The sequence below is a fragment of the Sander vitreus genome, chromosome 1, assembly GCF_031162955.1.
Source record: "Sander vitreus isolate 19-12246 chromosome 1, sanVit1, whole genome shotgun sequence".
Lineage (NCBI taxonomy): Eukaryota > Metazoa > Chordata > Actinopteri > Perciformes > Percidae > Sander > Sander vitreus.
Window position 1 is genome coordinate 40066049 of NC_135855.1, and position 19627 is coordinate 40085675.

General features: G+C 45.2%; 1 protein-coding gene across 1 annotated transcript in view; it reads right to left on the reverse strand.

Moving 5' to 3' along the window:
* LOC144521316 (para-nitrobenzyl esterase) overlaps window positions 1-15819 on the reverse strand; it is a 33745-nt gene extending 17926 nt beyond the window's left edge. Inside the window, exons 1-5 of the mRNA XM_078255851.1 lie at window positions 15708-15819; window positions 13305-13578; window positions 10222-10642; window positions 4319-4426; window positions 2900-3096 (exon numbers count right to left, since the gene is read on the reverse strand). Coding sequence (XP_078111977.1) covers window positions 2900-3096; window positions 4319-4426; window positions 10222-10642; window positions 13305-13571 — 993 coding nt within the window. The 5' untranslated portion in view covers window positions 13572-13578; window positions 15708-15819. The remainder of the gene's footprint in view (window positions 1-2899; window positions 3097-4318; window positions 4427-10221; window positions 10643-13304; window positions 13579-15707) is intronic.
* Between the last annotated feature and the right edge of the window lie 3808 nt (window positions 15820-19627).

Consider the following 19627-nt stretch of genomic DNA (forward strand, 5'->3'; position numbering starts at 1 on the left):
TTACCGACTGGGCTCGTGTTATTTCATTTCATAAAACACATCATTCATGATTCATCCTGAGGTTTTTAGTGTTGAAACGGAAGCTCTTTTTTTAAAGGACTCTAGTTATGCGTTTCTGCAGAGAATCATTTCATTTTAATAAATCTTAACGGGGTTTTCAGAGGGAAGGTGTAGAATACATTTGTTAGGTTATGGCTGCAAATTTCATCTTTGGGAGTTTCACAGTAAAAAAAATACAATCGAAAAAGGTTTCCTATCCACTTTCTTCATTAACGGTCACAGTAAAATTATTCATTCAGGCGCTCTTATACCTGGGTGTGACATTACATAATCCATCAAAATGTCTCATTACATCGTAAACATGAGCTATGAATCGGATATTTTATGAAATCCTACAGCGAATATTAAAAACAGAATAACTTCTGTGCTGTATTTGGTCTCTTATTAGATTCTTTAAATGACTTTAATTGCACCAAAACTGCCGCTAAGTTGCAAGAATCAGCGGTGAAAGAAGTCTTCAGATCCTTTAGTAGAAGTAGTAGAAGTCCTGGATGGATGGATGGATGGATGGGTGCATGGATGGATGGATGGATGGATGGGTGGGATGGATGGATGGGTGGATGGATGGATGGATGGATGGGTGGGTGGATGGATGGGTGGATGGATGGATGGGTGGATGGATGGGTGGATGGATGGATGGATGGGTGGATGGGTGGGTGGGTGGATGGGTGGATGGATGGGTGGGTGGATGGGTGGGTGGATGGATGGATGGGTGGGTGGATGGGTGGGTGCGTGGATGGGTGGATGGATGGGTGGATGGGTGTGTGGGTGGATGGATGGGTGGATGGATGGATGGGTGGATGGGTGGATGGATGGGTGGGTGGATGGGATGGGATGGGTGGGTGGGATGGGTGGATGGATGGATGGATGGGTGGGTGGATGGATGGGTGGGTGGGTGCATGGATGGATGGGTGGATGGGTGGGTGCATGGATGGGTGGGTGGGTGGGTGGGTGCGTGCATGGATGGATGGATGGGTGGGTGCATGGATGGATGGGTGGATGGATGGGTGGGTGGGTGGGTGTATGGATGGATGGATGGGTGGGTGGGTGGGTGGATGGATGGATGGGATGGGTGGGTGGATGGATGGGTGGGTGGGTGGGTGGATGGATGGATGGATGGGTGGGTGGATGGATGGGTGGGTGGGTGGATGGATGGATGGGTGGATGGATGGATGGGATGGGATGGATGGATGGGTGGGTGGGTGTATGGATGGATGGATGGATGGATGGGTGGGTGGATGCATGGATGGATGGATGGATGGATGGACGGACGTGTTTTGTGTGCAAAAGTCTTAATGTGTAAAGTAACTAGTATCTAAAGCTGTCAGATTAAGGGCGTTTTCACACCGACAGCCTTTACTTCGGTTGAATCGAACTAGAGTTTGTTTGCCCCGCTGGTGCGGTTCGTTTGGGCAGGTGAGAACACGGCAATCAAACATTGGTGCGCACCAAAAGCAGACCAAACAAGAGTACTGAGACCTGCTTGAAGAGGTGGTCTCGGTACGCTTTCAATCCAACTCTGGAGCGGTTCGTTTGTGGTGAGAACGTGATCTGTACTCGAACCGCACCAACTATACATACTCCTCCAGTCTGAGCTGATGTCTCCTGTAGTCAGGTGTGTTCAGCAGTCTGAGCTGATGTCTCCTGTAGTCAGGTGTGTCCAGCAGTCTGAGCTGATGTCTCCAGTAGTCAGGTGTGTTCAGCAGTCTGAGCTAGTGTCTCCTGTAGTCAGGTGTGTTCAGCAGTCTGAGCTGATGTCTCCTGTAGTCAGGTGTGTTCAGCAGTCTGAGCTGATGTCTCCTGTAGTCAGGTGTGTTCAGCAGTCTGAGCTGATGTCTCCTGTAGTCAGGTGTCTTCAGCAGTCTGAGCGGATGTCTCCAGTAGTCAGGTGTCTTCAGCAGTCTGAGCTGATGTCTCCAGTAGTCAGGTGTGTCCAGCAGTCTGAGCTGATGTCTCCTGTAGTCAGGTGTGTTCAGCAGTCTGAGCTGATGTCTCCTGTAGTCAGGTGTGTTCAGCAGTCTGAGCTGGTGTCTCCTGTAGTCAGGTGTGTTCAGCAGTCTGAGCTGATGTCTCCTGTAGTCAGGTGTCTTCAGCAGTCTGAGCTGATGTCTCCTGTAGTCAGGTGTGTTCATCAGTCTGAGCTAGTGTCTCCTGTAGTCAGGTGTGTTCAGCAGTCTGAGCTGATGTCTCCTGTAGTCAGGTGTGTTCAGCAGTCTGAGCTGAGTGTCTCCTGTAGTCAGGTGTGTTCAGCAGTCTGAGCTGATGTCTCCTGTAGTCAGGTGTGTTCAGCAGTCTGCGATGCAGCAGAGCAGCAAACTGTAGCAGCTTGCTTTGTTTTTAATCACAGAAATAGACTGCAGTCAAGCTCGCCGTCCGTCACTCATATCTCCGTGGTCAAACCAGCTGCCGCTAAAGTTGGAGACAGACGCCGGCCGAGCAGAGCGAAGTCTCGGTGACCAGAGCAGACGTAGTCACGTCTCTTGCGAAACAATGTCTGATCATTTTAATGAAATGAGCTGGTTTGACCACTAGACCAGAACACAGGACCTTCTTCCTGTATTTACTTTCTTGCTCCCGCCCCCAGACATATCTGACCAATAAGAGGGCTGGACATTCTTGCCTGATTTGTAATGACGCATTTTGGTACGCTTGGATTTTTCCAGGTGTGAAACAAAACCAAATCGGCAAATCGCTCCAAGTTTACTAACTCTAAAGAAAAGACTCCATTAAAGTACCTCAACATGTGTACCCAAGTACAGTACTTGAGTAAATGTACTTAGTTACATTACGCCACTGGCAAGAATCTGCAAAGAAAGTGTCGACGTGGTCCGTGTCATACCTGCAAGACCTGTTTGACGGAGAGACGTCTGAGGCAGCCGGCGTCTCTGCAGTCCGTCTTCTTCAGGAACGCCAGGTTGTCGGACTCAGCTCGTTCCAGCGTCGCGTTGTACACGTACGAGCCGCTCATGTCCACTGCCGCGTGGAAGAGACCCTTCGCCAGCGGAGACATCATCATGGTCCACACCGACGTCCCACCTGAAGATGAGTCAGACTGTCAGAGTAACTCAGCGCTCAGCTTCTTTCAGTCGTATAAAGGCCCTGACACACCAACCCGATAATCGGCCGTCGGACAGTCTGGCGAGGTCGGTGACTCGAGTCTGGTCGGTGTGTCCCTTCATTTGGGCCGACCTGACATGCTCAGTCAGAGACGGGGCGGTCGGGACTCACCAGGAAACGGCGAGCGGATGAGCCTCTCAAAATCTGACGAACATCTTCTAAACTGACCTTTGCTGATCTGAAATGAAGACAGATTCAGCTGCACGGCCTGTTTCTCTCTTCAAATGTTTTCAGAAACACGTTTCGGTGAACTATTTTAGGACAATATGAGATTTGTTCGTCCAATCAGCTGGCAGTTTTCATTTTCTGGGAAACAATACAGAGAAGCGCCTCCTACTGCTATGGAGACGCATTACGCGCACAGCGTACGCTCAGTGGGCGTCCCCTCAGTGGGCGTCCCCTCAGTCGGCGTCCCCTCAGTGTGTTTTGAGGCATTTTTTTGGACCTCGGGGAGACCGATCAGTCCGACTGGCTCTTCTGCCGACGGTCGGCCGTCTGGTTGGTGTGTAACAGCTCTTAGAAATAGTCTGGATCAACGACTCATTTTGTGTTGCCGTTCTTAAAAAGGTGCTCCAAGCGATGTTGGGTGACATTACTTCTTGTTGACGTTCGAAGTATTGTCAAACAAAACGAGGCTAGCTCACCCCTCCCTCCTCCTCCTCCTCATCCCGTACCCTCCCCCTCCCTTCCGTGCTTCTGAGGCTTTTGCTCACGGGGACTTCTTTTAAATACATTTACCTCATTATTTGAAGCTTTGGCCTCGTTTGAAATGAACATCCGACATTGTAACATTCTACATATGACAGAAAATAAAAAGGGAAAAGCATAATAGGTCTCCTTTAAGAATTAGGTGTTTACTTCACTGCCTGTCAAACATTGACAAAAACATCTTTCATTCCCTCTGCAATAACAATGGGGGGGTTGTAACCCACCCATAAATAAATATCCATCCATCCATCCATCCATCCATCCATCCATCCATCCTCTACACATGAAGGAAACACGCCAGTTCCATTTAAGGAGTCCGAGGCCTTCAGAGTGTGTGTAGAGCCTCTAAAAAGTGTGAAATTGACCCGTTTGCTCACAGCCAACCAAAGACTGTTAGCTTTTTCACAGCAGGACCCAGTGACACATTTCACACCTGAGCTCTGTCCAAATATGGTGACTTTCTTGGGATCTCCTCCAAACACGTGGATGTTCCTCTGGACCCACTTCAGAGCTGCGATCTGGTCCAGGAAGCCATAGTTCCCTGCAGACAGACAGACAGACAGACAGAGACACAGAGAGAGACAGAGAGACAGAGAGAGAGAGAATCGATTAGGGAAACCAGAAACTGCTTTGATGTGGCCTTGTTTCCAGTGTCCCATTTTTCTCCCGTCAGCTGGCTGTACGGTAGCTGCTCCGGCAGCTTGGACTAAATTTAACCGTCATCCCAAGCCGAGGGACGCGAGGGAAAATGGGCCACGGAATCGGGAGTATTCAAAATTAGAAATGTGAGAGAGGGAGAAGATGAAAAAAGGACTTGTGCACCCTGCCATCACGTCGTCTGTCATGCGAGGCTCTCTCGTTTAACATCACAGTCACAGCGGGCGCTTTTAAATGATGTAACAAACAAATGATCTGACTCCCAACAGGCTAATTTGTGTCCCACGGTGTGCGAAGACACAAACCGCAACATGGAAGAGACAGAAATTAGCTCCATTTATCCATTTATCCGACTCGCATTAACATTTATTAGGTTTTCACATCTTAATTCAGTTCAAGTTTATTGTCATATGCATATTAGTACAGAGTACCACAGCAATGAAATACAATGTGCCTTGGCACTCTCTCAGCACCAGTCAATAAGTAACAATTATAAATAACATTTAAAAACATCCAAGCACAGAAAACCTGGTAACTAAGCTCAGACCTCAGCCCTCCTTCCTGTTGTACTATCATTCAGTATCCTTATTATTACCTGGGGGGGAAAAACTCTCCCTGAAACGTGATGTGCGCGTTGGGATGCTCTGCAAACGTCTCCCTGATGGAAGGTGGGAGAAGAGATTGTGTACAGGATGACTAGAATCCTGCATAGAAGTAACTAAACTAACTAAATACTCTTTGATAATACCTTGTGCCTCCTTAGTGCTGCGTTTCCAGTAAATGTTTTGGAGCGGTTCAAGTGGAACCCCAAAGATTTTAGATGCAGTTTCGACCACCTTTGTCAGAAGATTAAGGTCATGTGAAATGGAAAGGTAAAGACTTCTCAGCGTTCAGACTGTAAACAACATGAATATTTCAACAGTGTGCTTAAGTGGTAAATAGCTTGTAAGAAATAATAAAGTAATTGAATGTTTAGAGTTGTGATGGCTGTGGAGAAAAAGCCGTCTCTGAACCTGGATGTGCGGGTTCTGACAGACCTGTAACGCCTTCCTGAGGGGAGTAAGTGAAAGTGTCCGTGGCCTGGGTGAGAGAGGTCCTCGATTAGGTTTTTTGTTCTGCTGAGGTAGCGGGATGAGGCGATGCTGTCAAGTGTGGGCAGCGAGCAGCCAATGATCATTTCTGCAGACCTGATGACCCTTTGCAGTGACTTTTTCTGTGCCACAGTGCAGCAGAACAAATACCTGCAGAACTAATGACAGTCCTCATTATCCTCAGCGGTACTTTATAGGAAAAATATTTCAAAGGGGGTACATCTTTGAAAAACATTTGAGAGAGAACCACTGCTTCAGTATAAAGAGGGCATCATGTCAAACTCTGAAAGCCAAGCCCACCGGAGGGGAAAACAGCTCTCTGCTCTCCGTTGACTTGTACGGCGTGAAGGTTTCTTCCTCGTCAGTTTCTTCTGCTAGCAAACAACAGAAAAATCCCTAAAAGCTGCTGTGTGATGATATTCACTACCAACAATGTAAAGAACCCAGAAATAAGTTTTTAGAAGCTGCCGAACCTAAGAACTGAGCTTTAAAGAAGACAAAAGTGGAGACAGATGTGAGGAATCAGCAGGAAGAATGGGGAGACACTAAGCTAACGTTACGTTAGCAGCAAAGCCTTTTGTTACCAAGTCAAATATCCAAATGTCAGTTTTAGGCTAACTATATTACTGTAAGTTAAAGCGCCAAAATGCAACCTAGGGCCTTTTTGTGAATGTACCAGAGTCAGAACTTTCGTTTAAAAGCAAATTTAGGACGGAAACGCCACTTTTAAGATTTACCGTATTTTCGGTCAAATGGCCTTTTGAATGGGAGTGCTAGGGGCGCTACGATGCTAGCCTCAAAATAGCTATTTATAAACCACTAAGAAGGCTCGACACAACATGAGACTTTGCTCGAAGTATCACCAGGGGACTCTACACCTTAACGAAAGCGTTGACAACATTGGTTGTGTACCCAGAGTTTACTAAAAAGAGGTTTTGAACAACTCACCGTAGCTCTTGTCGTTTCCAGCCGCAGCCATTTTATCAGTCAGAAACAATCGATTTCCAAATGCAACGTAACAGGGAGGAGAGTAAAGATGGAAAGCTCCTAAAGCTTAGTTCCATATAAATGCACGGATTATTTCTTCATTATTCCATCCATCCATCTTCATCCGCTTATCCGGGGTCGGGTCGCGGGGGTAGCAGCTCCAGCAGGGGACCCCAAACTTCCCTTTCCCGGGCCACATTAACCAGCTCCGACTGGGGGATCCCGAGGCGTTCCCAGGCCAGGTTGGAGATATAATCCCTCCACCTAGTCCTGGGTCTCCCCCGAGGCCTCCTCCCAGCTGGACGTCCCTCCACCTAGTCCTGGGTCTCCCCCGAGGCCTCCTCCCAGCTGGACGTCCCTCCACCTAGTCCTGGGTCTCCCCCGAGGCCTCCTCCCAGCTGGACGTCCCTCCACCTAGTCCTGGGTCTTCCCCCGAGGCCTCCACCCAGCTGGACGTCCCTCCACCTAGTCCTGGGTCTCCCCCGAGGCCTCCTCCCAGCTGGACGTGCCTGGAACACCTCCCTAGGGAGGCGCCCAGATGCCCGAACCACCTCAACTGGCTTTGTTTGGTTTTGTCGTTATTGAAAAACAATATTGACCTCGTAGTTGAAAAAGGAGCCTCATATGGAGTCCGTTCATTCGGATATGGACTCGTTTTGACCGCCGAGGTGGTAGCGGCCGGAAACAACAAGAGCTACGGTGAGTTGCTCAAAACCTTTTTTAGTAAACTCTGGGTACACAACCAATGTTGTCAATGCTTTTGTTAAGGTGTAGAGCCCCTGGTGATACTTGGAGCAAAGTCTCATGTTGTGTTGAGCCTTCTTAGTGGTTTAAAAATAGCTATTTTGAGGCTAGCATAGTAGCACGCCTAGCACTCCCATTCAAAAGGCCATTTGACCCAAAAACTAGAATACGGTACATCTTTAAAGTGGCGTTTCCGTCCTAAATATGCTTTTAAATGAAAGTTTGACTCGGGTACATTCACAAAAAGACCCTAGGTTGCATTTTGGCGAGAGTTAGGCTTTAAGCTAAAGCCTTTTGTTACCAAGTCAAATATCCAAATGTCAGTTTTAGGCTAACTATATGTCTGGAAGTTAAGCTAACACGTAACCATTCTTACTGCGGATTCCCTCAAGTCTGTCTCCACTTTTGTCTTCTTAACCCATGTAAATTGTAAAATAACATGGGTGCATTGGTGTATTCCATACAACGATCTTCGCAGGTAAAGTCAATGATTACTTTCATTTAATTTGGGGCATTTTATTCAATTTTATATCATTTGAAAACCAAGTTTCAATGGTTTCAAAACAGTCTCCTGACTAAACTTTGACAGATACCAGTCTGTGATTCCCTCAACGTCCTCTGATCTTAACTATTATGCAAAATAATTCATAATTTCTGCTTTATTTTTAACTAAAAAAATAGGCATGTCATTTGAACTAGGTTTATTGACCATGTTTATTTTTTTTTAAAAGCCTTAAAAAAGTGAAAAACTAAGCGTCTAAACGTCCAAAGCATTGAAAAACCAACCAAAAACGTTGGAAAAACCGACAAAAATAGTTAATTCTTTGAATTTAGACCTGGAAGGTTCATGGTCGACAGAAAGACAACACAAGGGTTGAAAGCTCAGGACAGCCCAGTCTCATGACAGTTCGTGAAATGGTGACGTTGTTTAATCTATTGAGTCGTGTAAAGGGACACGTTTTTCTGGTTTTTATCGTGTTGGTGAGTAGAGATGTTCCGATACCGATACCAGTACCAGTATCTGCTCCGATACTGCCTAAAACGCTGGTATCGGTATCGGGAAGTACTGGAGTTAATGCACCGATCCGATACCACGTAATAAAGCCCTGAAGAAAGTCTATGTTTATTTATGTTGTTTGATTAATGTATTAATTAATGTATTTGAATGGGAAGCATATTACGTGATAACAGCACGATTACAGTAGCGAGTAGTATTGAAAAGCCGAAAAGCCGCGTAATGAGGTAGGTTGGGGTGGTGGATGGGTCAAACACAGGACTTTCACCCCGGAGACTGGCGATCGCGTCCCGCGTGTGGTAGGCTAGTTCCTTTCCGAGTTCTTGTTCTCGTAACCACAACCTTTCCCCGTCTTTCTTTTCCTAACCACAACCGTCCCGTTGTTGCGTCCCCCAGAGACTGCGGATCGTGTTGTCACCATCTCCCCCAGAGCAGGCTGCAGCCCAGCTGCAACCCAATGAAATAGTAACGCTCCAATTTCGTGTTGACCAGCACGAAATAAAGTAGAATAACGTTTCCCTGTACACGAATCAAAAGATCAAAATAACGTCACCATTCCACGAACTGCCGTGAGACCGGGTTATATCGGATAACGGTGGTAACATCTTTGTTTGTAGTCGCACATGCACAGTAGCTAGGTGAGGATCATGTTAGCTAGCTGTTTCCATAGACAGTAAAAGAAAGGCTGTTTCTCCACCTTCAGTCAGTTACAAGGCAGGATTAGCTGGGAGACTTCTTCTAAAGGAGGGCGCACATGTTAGGGAGCTGACACACAGCCGATTATCGGCCGTCGGACCGTATGGCAAGGTCGGTGACTCGAGTCTGTTCGGTGTGTCGCCCGTTGGCCTTCATTTGGGCCGACCTGACATGTTCAGTCAGAGACGGGACAGTCGGGACTCACCCGGAAACGGCGAGCGGATGAGCCTCTCAAAATCTGACGAACATCTTCTAAACTGACCTTTGTTGATCTGAAATGAAGACAGATTCAGCTGCACGGCCTGTTTCTCTCTTCAAATGTTTCCAGAAACACGTTTCAGTGAACTATTTTAGGACAATATGAGATCGTATTCTCAACGAGACGCCATGACAGTCTGGCTGTGAATTTCCGGAGAAAAGAGACCCACGTGACGCGTTCGTCCAATCAGCTGCCGGTTTTCATTTTCTGGGAAACAATACAAAGAAGCGCCGCCTGGTGCTATGGAGACGTATTACGTTTCGCGCACGCGGAGAGCGTACGCTCAAGTCGGCGTCCCCTCAGTGTGTTTTGAGGCATTTTTTGGACCTCGGGGACCCGAATGATCAGTCCGACGGTCGGCCGTCTGGTTGGTGTGTAAGCACCTTAAGTAGTTCTTTTGTAGATTATGGTGAACTTGTGTGTGTTGTAGCAGTGCTTTGCTATTGAGAACGAGGTAGCATGCTAGCGCTAGCATGCTAATGGTCGCGTTAGCCAGCTCGTCTCGGCTAGTGACGTAGAAAGCCGTGCAGATTTTGACCAGCTCACCCGGAGACCCAGAAACAGCATGGATGTTTTTTTTCAAAGTTTGTATGCATGTGGAAGGACCAGAGACACAAAATAACTCCCCAAATCCCAGAAAAAGTGATCTTTTCATAATATGGGCACTTTAAGTTTTTTGGGTTTTGGGTTTTTGGGCTATTTGGCGCCACCTGCTGTTGTGGATGTATATTGGTGTTTAAAAGTCTAGAACCCAAATATAGGAAAACCTTACTTAGATACTTTATATTTATAGGGAAGAAAAACCCGCCTTATATTCGGTGTACGGTATATACTGTATACATGTAAACTTATTTCATGTATTTCCCCTCAGCGTATCACCGACTGACCGGAGGTGTTCTTCGGAGAACCTTCTCTCAGCACTTCCAGCGCCAGGAAGCCGAAGGCGTTGAGTCTGTAGTTGAAGCTGACGTAGACCATCTGTGTGTCGCTGGAGAGCTTCTCCGTGGGCGAGTAGCCGGGCTCGCCTCCACTGAGCATGTGCAGGTATCCTCCGTGGATCCAGACCATGACTGGCAGCTTGGCGTCTGGCTGCAGCGTGGGCGTCCACACGTTGACGAAGAGGCAGTCCTCCTGGCCCATCAGCCTCCCCGTGCTCGCCAGCGGCCGCACCTGAGGGCACATGCTGCGGAAGTGGCCGGCGTCCGTCACCCCGCCCCTGCACAGCGGTTCGGCCGGAGGGGCCCAGCGCAGGCTGCCGACAGGTGGAGCAGCGTAGGGCATGCCCTTAAAGGAGTACGCTCCATTTTTCTGAGAAAGAAGGATTCAAAAGTGACTTTAAATAAACCACAAAAACAGATGTTGCAGTGTGAGACAGGCTTTTTGGTTTGATATCAGTACAATAAATGAACACACACATCTGCTTATTTTGTTTCACCCTGCGTGTCTTTATTTTGTGTGACCAACAATCCAAAACAAAAATATAAAGCAGAGAAAAGCAGCAAATCCTCACATTTAGGAAGCTGGAACCAGAGAATGTTTGGCATTTTTACTTGACGAATGATGATCAATTACCAGAATTGTTGATTATTAATGTTTCGGTCTAATTGATTTATAATTTCAGCTCTACTTCAGAGGTACAGATGTGTCAACTCCACTCATTTACACCAGCCGGTAAGCTAACGTTACCCTGTGTCTTTAGCTGCATGCTACCAGCCGGTAAGCTAACGTTACCCTGTGTCTTTACCTGCATTCTACCAGCCGGTAAGCTAACGTTACCCTGTGTCTTTACCTGCATTCTACCAGCCGGTAGGCTAACGTTACCCTGTGTCTTTAGCTGCATTCTACCAGCCGGTAAGCTAACGTTACCCTGTGTCTTTAGCTGCATGCTACCAGCCGGTAAGCTAACGTTACCCTGTGTCTTTACCTGCATTCTACCAGCCGGTAAGCTAACGTTACCCTGTGTCTTTAGCTGCATGCTACCAGCCGGTAAGCTAACGTTACCCTGTGTCTTTACCTGCATGCTACCAGCCGGTAAGCTAACGTTACCCTGTGTCTTTAGCTGCATGCTACCAGCCGGTAAGCTAACGTTACCCTGTGTCTTTAGCTGCATGCTACCAGCCGTTAAGCTAACGTTACCCTGTGTCTTTAGCTGCATGCTACCAGCCGTTAAGCTAACGTTACCCTGTGTCTTTAGCTGCATGCTACCAGCCGTTAAGCTAACGTTACCCTGTGTCTTTAGCTGCATGCTACCAGCCGGTAAGCTAACGTTACCCTGTGTCTTTAGCTGCATGCTACCAGCCGGTAAGCTAACGTTACCCTGTGTCTTTACCTGCATTCTACCAGCCGGTAAGATAACGTTACCCTGTGTCTTTAGCTGCATGCTACCAGCCGGTAAGCTACACTGTGTTTTATTGTTTTCTACAGACGTGTGCCAATAGGCGAGGTGAAGAGAGAAAAGAAACACTGGGATGTGACACCCCCACGTGACACCGCTATGACTAAAAAGACTATAATTTCATACATCCACTGTATTTTAAATCAACTCCTGCTAGAAAGTGATTAAATCTGTGTGATGGCTTGTGTTTGCTCCGTGGCGTCTGCTGGGGTTTTTATTAACTGTGGATCAAATGTTATTACTGAGAGGAAGGATGGTCAAAGCTGTGAAAAAAACATCCAACCTTTCCCCTAAAGGAAACATCTTGAGGGAGTTAGAAGCAAATAAATGTAAAAGTAATGCATGAATCTGCTTTAAACTAATAATTACAGCACATATTTCATGCTAAATTCTCCTCTTGCTGAGGAGGTCCACTTTGTTAAAATTTCTGCACAATAATATGCCCTAATAATCATAGTTATGTCTGGTTAGAGAAGTGAAAGAGCCCAGGAGGAATAAGATAAGGAAGTACATTTGAGGCCATTGTATATAAAGTTCAGAGGATTACAACATTTGTGATTCAAAACATTGGAAGTTTCATAAAAATAATTAGTTGAAAGAGGGATGTTTATGCTATTTATAAGAGACAGAAGAGACATGAAAAAGTTATATTTTTTTATGTTGTTTTTGATATGTCAACATTGTTGTTTGAAGACTGTACTCTCCCGAAAAATGGAATGAGAGGGGGAAACGCCAGAGCAGGGGGAATGAGAGGGGGAGACGCCAGAGCAGGGGGAATGAGAGGGGGAAACGCCAGAGCAGGGGGAATGAGAGGGGGAAATGCCAGAGCAGGGGGGAATGAGAGGGGGGGACACCAGAGCAGGGGGGAATGAGAGGGGGGAAATGCCAGAGCAGGGGGGAATGAGAGGGGGGAAACGCCAGAGCAGGGGGGAATGAGAGGGGGAAACGCCAGAGCAGGGGGGGAATGAGAGGGGGGAAACGCCAGAGCAGGGGGGAATGAGAGGGGGAAACGCCAGAGCAGGGGGAATGAGAGAGGGAAACGCCAGAGCAGGGGGAATGAGAGGGGGAAACGCCAGAGCAGGGGGAATGAGAGGGGGAAACGCCAGAGCAGGGGGAATGAGAGGGGGAAACGCCAGAGCAGGGGGGAATGAGAGGGGGAAACACCAGAGCGGGAAACGCCAGAGCAGGGGGGAATGAGAGGGGGGAAACACCAGAGCAGGGGGGAATGAGAGAGGGAAACGCCAGAGCAGGGGGGAATGAGAGGGGGAAACGCCAGAGCAGGGGGGAATGAGAGGGGGAAACACCAGAGCAGGGGGGAATGAGAGGGGGAAACGCCAGAGCGGGAAACGCCAGAGCAGGGGGGAATGAGAGGGGGGGGAAACACCAGAGCAGGGGGGAATGAGAGGGGGGGAAACAAACACCAGAGCAGGGGGAATGAGAGGGGGAAACACCAGAGCGGGAAACGCCAGAGCAGGGGGAATGAGAGGGGGAGACACCAGAGCAGGGGGAAAAAAGATATAAAAGATATTTGTTTTTAATTTAAAACGTAGCAATGTAAATGTAGCCTCAACTCACGTGTCTTCCCCTGAACTCCCCGCAGTGCGTGGACACCTGGACGCTGCCCTGCGGCAGCGTCTGGGCCAGGTATCCCAGGTAGGTGGCGAGAGAGAGCAGAGCGAACACGGCCAGGCAGATGAGGAAGATGCAGCGTCTGGAGAGCACCAGCAGGGGGCTGATGTAGTGTCTGTGACGCACGTACTGCACCTCCTCCCCCTCCCCCTCCTCCTGCACCAGGTAGCGGTACTCGGTCCTCTCCGGGACCTCAAACACATCTTCATTCATCTTCGCTCTGAGACACAAAACAGAGAAAACTCAAGTCAGTTCACCTCTACTCTATGGCCCTGTTTACACGTACATGGTTATTTTGGTTTGTTTGTGCCCTTCGTTTACACGCAAACGGGGAATTGGCCTCTGAAAACTCCGGCCAGAGTTGAGATTTTGGAAATCTTCGTACGCACGTAAACTGAGACAAACGGAGGTTTAGGCAGCCGAGACAGAGAAAGAGGAAGTGATACATTGCTGTTTTTGCTATTTTCGGGATTCTGACTGGCTAACGTGGGCTTGAGCTTCTCGTTACACCGCCACCTACAGGTCTGGCATGCTCTTGATCGGCATATATACACGGGGACGTGTAAACAAACACTTTGCTGAAAACTGACAGCTGTGCACGATGTTATTTGTGAAAACGGAGAGGTTGAAAAGTCTGTTTATGAAAATAGCGGCCACGTGTAAACGTAGCATATATCCACAACGTTCCACTTCTGGGATTGTTCCGGTGCTGCCGGAAATTCCACCGTATGTCCTTCTTTTCAGCCGGATGTCCGTCCCCTTCCTCTGTCTCTGTGTTGGCGTTCTAACCTCCGGCTGATTTGTGAGGACTATGGTTACCTGCTCCTCAGATCTCTGCAGGGTAAATCCAGACAGCTAGCTAGACTATCTGTCCAATCTGAGTTTTCTGTTGCACGACTAAAACTACTTTCTGAACGTCCACACGTTCCACCAAAACCAGCTCCTTCCTGAGACTATTTAGCAGAGGCACCGTGGCTCCGTCCGGCGCTTAGCCCCGCCTCAAGACGATTGTGATTGGTTTAAAGAAATGCCAATAAACCAGAGCACGTTTTCCTCCCATCCAAGAATGCTGTGTGGACTAGCCAGACCTTCCTCCGCAGCTCTGTGGAGGAAGGTCTGGCCATGGGAGACGAGTTTACCTCAGATCAGATGAAGAGGGATTATGAAACAACTTGTATGCGTAACAGATGATAAATGAATGTTGGGCTGCAACTAACGATGGGTTTCATTGTTGATTAATCTGTGGATTATGTTCTGGATGAATGGATTAGTTGTTTGGTCTCTAAAATGTCAGAAAACTGTGAAAAATGTGGATCAGTGTTTCCCAAAAAGCCCAAGTCCTCAAATGTCTCGTTTTGATTACTGTCACAGAGGAGAGAAGAAAACTGTGTTATGATTAGAGTTGTGTGTGTGTGTGTGTGTGTGTGTGTTGTGTGTGTGAGTGTGTGTAAGAATGTGTGTGTGTGTGAGAGAGAGAATGTATGTATGTGTGTGGGTATGTGTGTGGGTGTGTGTGTGTGTGTGTGAGAATGTGTGTGTGTGTGTGTGTGTGTGTGTGTGTGTGTGAGAATGTGTGTGTGTGTGTGTGTGGGTGTGTGTGTGTGTGTGTGTGTGTGTGTGTGTGTGTGTGTGTGTGTGTGTGTGTGTGTGTGTGTGTGTAAGAATGTATTATAGATATCACACTGAAATAAATCTCAATGTATAATCTGTAATTCAAACAAATCTGATCACTTTTAAGGGTTTTGCTTTGTAATGACAACATGTTTAACTGTTGAAAAGGGTGGCTATCATTTTGGCGCGCACACACACACACGCACGCACACACACACACACACACACACACACACACACACGCGCGCGCACACACACACACACACACACACACACACACACACGCACACACGCACACTCGGAAACATGGAACAATAAGCGGACATAATGTAACACAGCTTCAGTTTTCAGCAGAGAAAATCAATTCAGTTACTGCACACAGTAAGTGAAACGGAAGTCCAGCAGCATTCTTTCATTGTTATTATTTAAAAAAATGAACTAAATATGATTTAAACTCCTGTGTCCTGAGTCCTGTGACGCCCAGTGTGTCCGTCTGTCTGTCTGTCACATTAACTGAAAACTAAATCAACCACACTGAGTTCATGAAAGAGAATAGCTGCTATAAACTATCATCGCTTTCTCTCTCCGAGTTGTTCATGTCTCTGCCCTAAATCACGCTTTTCCTGCCGTCTCCTCTGTCTCCGGGAGCTTCCTCTAACTCCACACACACTTCATTCACAAACTCTTCTTCAGATAACTGCAAAACACGTTTAAAAAAAGTAACATTTCATGACTTACCATGTCCTGTAAACACACAACACATTAAAGAGTAAACTCCTACAAACTGAAGAAGTTGACGCATTTATTTCTCGTCTGAGCGGAGCGCGCATGTCCTTAGAACTTTTGTTTTTTTTAACGATTAAAGGGCCAGTACACACATTGACAAAGCAGTAAACAGTGTTGTCTCTCTCAGTGGTGCAGGAAGTATTCAGAGCAAGGAGCAATGCCCCACTGTAAAAAAATACTCTGTCAAAGTCCTGTATTAACCCTTGTGTTGTCCTCCCGGCTAAAACAAAACACAAAAAAAACATGTTGACACTTATCCATTGACATATATATGAATGGACCAGCAGCTCCCATGTCTCTGGACGGAGACCAGTGAAGGACATTAGAAGCTCTTTCCCAGTGATGGCTGAGCGTTACTGCGCAGCCTCCAACTGAGCTTGAAGACGTAGATGTGACGTGAGCAACCTGTCTGAAAGTTGGAAGTCTTCTGGTAGCTGTGCCAAGATCATTATTGATCACTAAAATGATAGTTAACATTAGTCATTACACTTAAACAGCTGATGGAAGTCCAAACTGCCTGAGAGCTTCTCCTGTACTATACGGTAACTCCTCTACTATGAGACAGGAAGTCTCGTGGTTATGACCCAATCGTTAGCCTATTGTTATAAAAACGTCTGCTACGGAGCCATAACGTGAGCTACAAGGTAATGGAGCCTTTTATACGTTGTCATGTTTCTTTAGAAATAAACAACGGACAAATAGTTAAGACAAATAGAGTCTTTAAACGCGTCAGATGTAAAGGTATTCTCTGTCAAAGTGGCGTCAAAATGAATGGGAGTCAATGGGATGCTAACGGGATGCTAACGGGAGGTGATGGCTTGTTAGCATCAAAATGGCGCCGTAGGAGCTACGCGTTGTGAGGAGAAGCTAACCCCCTTGGTTTTTTCAGAATATTTTTTTCCAGGCACTGCTTTTTTCGGCTTTTTTGTTTTTGGTGCTTTTTTGATATTTATGTTGCTTTTTTTCCCACTTTTTTCAACATTTTTGTCCCTTGGACGTTTTCAACACTTTTTCCCCACTACCACCAGTATATACACACCACTAACATCTAATAATAATGACTAGTTTTACACTTTTTCATGTAATTCATGGTCAATAAACTTCATTTATATGAAATCATACCACAATTTTGAGGTTTAAAAAGCAGAAATATGCTAAAATATTAAATAAAACACCCATAATTAAATAAAGGTAACTGAACTGATCTGTACTGTTACTTGTGAAGAGCGTTGTATGGAACCATCCATGTTGTTTTGGGGCAATTTGGTTGAAAGAAACCCATATTTCTGATATAGAAACAGTATCAGAATATAAATATAGGCCTATTAAAGTACCAGAAGTAAAAATACTCTTTTTGCAGAATGGTCTATTTCAGAATTATTCACTGGATTATAATTATTTAGGCATTCATTTCTAGTTCTAGTAGAGTTGTAGTTCTAGTAGAGTTGTAGTTCTAGTAGAGTTGTAGTTCTAGTATACTTGTAGTTCTAGTAGAGTTGTAGTCTAGTAGAGTTGTAGTTCTAGTATAGTTGCAGTCTAGTAGAGTTGTAGTTCTAGTAGAGTTGTAGTCTAGTAGAGTTGTAGTTCTAGTAGAGTTGTAGTCTAGTAGAGTTGTAGTTCTAGTAGAGTTGTAGTTCTAGTAGAGTTGTAGTTCTAGTAGAGTTGTAGTTCTAGTATAGTTGTAGTCTAGTAGAGTTGTAGTCTAGTAGAGTTGTAGTTCTAGTATAGTTGTAGTTCTAGTATAGTTGTAGTCTAGTAGAGTTGTAGTTCTAGTAGAGTTGTAGTTCTAGTATAGTTGTAGTCTAGTAGAGTTGTAGTCTAGTAGAGTTGTAGTTCTAGTAGAGTTGTAGTTCTAGTATAGTTGTAGTCTAGTAGAGTTGTAGTTCTAGTATAGTTGTAGTCTAGCATAGTTGTAGTTCTAGTATAGTTGTAGTCTAGTAGAGTTGTAGTTCTAGTATAGTTGTAGTCTAGTAGAGTTGTAGTTCTAGTAGAGTTGTAGTTCTAGTTGTAGTCTAGTTGTTCTAGTATTGTTCTAGTTCTAGTATAGTTGTAGTTCTAGTATAGTTGTAGTCTAGTAGAGTTGTAGTCTAGTAGAGCTGTAGTCTAGTAGAGTTGTAGTTCTAGTAGAGTTGTAGTCTAGTAGAGTTGTAGTATAGTTGTAGTCTAGTAGAGTTGTAGTTCTAGTAGAGTTGTAGTCTAGTAGAGTTGTAGTTCTAGTATAGTTGTAGTCTAGTAGAGTTGTAGTTCTAGTATAGTTGTAGTTCTAGTAGAGTTTGTAGTTCTAGTAGAGTTGTAGTTCTAGCTAGAGCTGTAGTTCTAGTTGTAGTTCTAGCTGTAGTCTAGTTGTTCTAGTATAGTTGTAGTTCTAGTTGTTCTAGTATATTTGTAGTTCTAGTTGTAGTCTAGTATAGTTGTAGTTCTAGTATAGTTGTAGTCTAGTAGAGTTTTAGTTCTAGTAGAGTTTGTAGTTCTAGTAGAGTTGTAGTTCTAGTTGTAGTTCTAGTTGTTCTAGTATAGTTGTAGTTCTAGTTGTTCTAGTATATTTGTAGTTCTAGTTGTAGTCTAGTTGTTCTAGTATAGTTCTAGTTCTAGTATAGTTGTAGTCTAGTAGAGTTTTAGTCTAGTAGAGTTGTAGTTCTAGTTGTAGTTATAGTTGTAGTCTAGTAGAGTTGTAGTTCTAGTATAGTTGTAGTCTAGTAGAGTTGTAGTTCTAGTATAGTTGTAGTTCTAGTTGTTCTAGCATAGTTGTAGTTCTAGTTGTTCTAGTATAGTTGTAGTTCTAGTTGTTCTAGTATAGTTGTAGTTCTAGTATAGTTGTAGTTCTAGTTGTTCTAGTATAGTTGTAGTTCTAGTTGTAGTTCTAGTATAGTTGTAGTTCTAGTATAGTTGTAGTCTCACTCTTTGATGTAACAATAGCACATAGGCCACAGCTTCAACGCTACATCTTCTTTCTTTCAACTTTCTATCACTGTTATGTTATTTATTTCTCCTTTACTTCCAATTTGTTGTTTAATTGAAAGGTGTTTTAATACTCTGGCTCACATACATATAAATGAAAGGAGGCCAAGGTATCAGAAACACATCCAATATTATGCAGTCCAGTTCAACAACACAGCAAACTACAAACTCAATAACACAAATGTAGTTAACTCAATACTTACAACCTCAACAGTAACATCTTTGCTTTAGAAGTCATGGCTTTTGTTTTGGATCACAGTTTCTACAAGAGGGCTGGTGAATGTAAATATCATAATGTTTGCATGGTGTCACTACGTGCTAGTAGTTGTAGTAGTAGTAGTAGTAGTAGTAATAGTAGTAGTAGTGGTAGTAGTAGTGGCCAGATGCATTGAACTCAATGTGAACGCACTATGTACTCAAAATAGCTAGTGTAAGTACAGAAGTGCGCAATTTGAGACACACCATCTGTGTAGATTCACAGCTACATATGCTTACATATGCTAATATGCTAACATATGCTAACCCATGGTAATATGCTAACATATGCTAACATGTGGTAACATATGCTAACATGTGCTAACATATGCTAACCCATGGTACTATGCTAACATATGCTAACATGCTATCCCATGGTAATATGCTAACATGTGCTAACATATGCTAACCCATGGTACTATGCTAACATATCCTAACATGTGCTATCATATGCTAACATGTGCTAACATATGCTAACCCATGGTACTATGCTAACATATCCTAACATGCTATCCCATGGTAATATGCTAACATGTGCTAACATATGCTAACCCATGGTAATATGCTAACATGTGCTAACATTGGCTTTGAATTGTGACACACACAGCCCTGGTGTGGTAGTAGGTGGGGGTATGGGGGTAGTAGGTGCGGGTATGAGG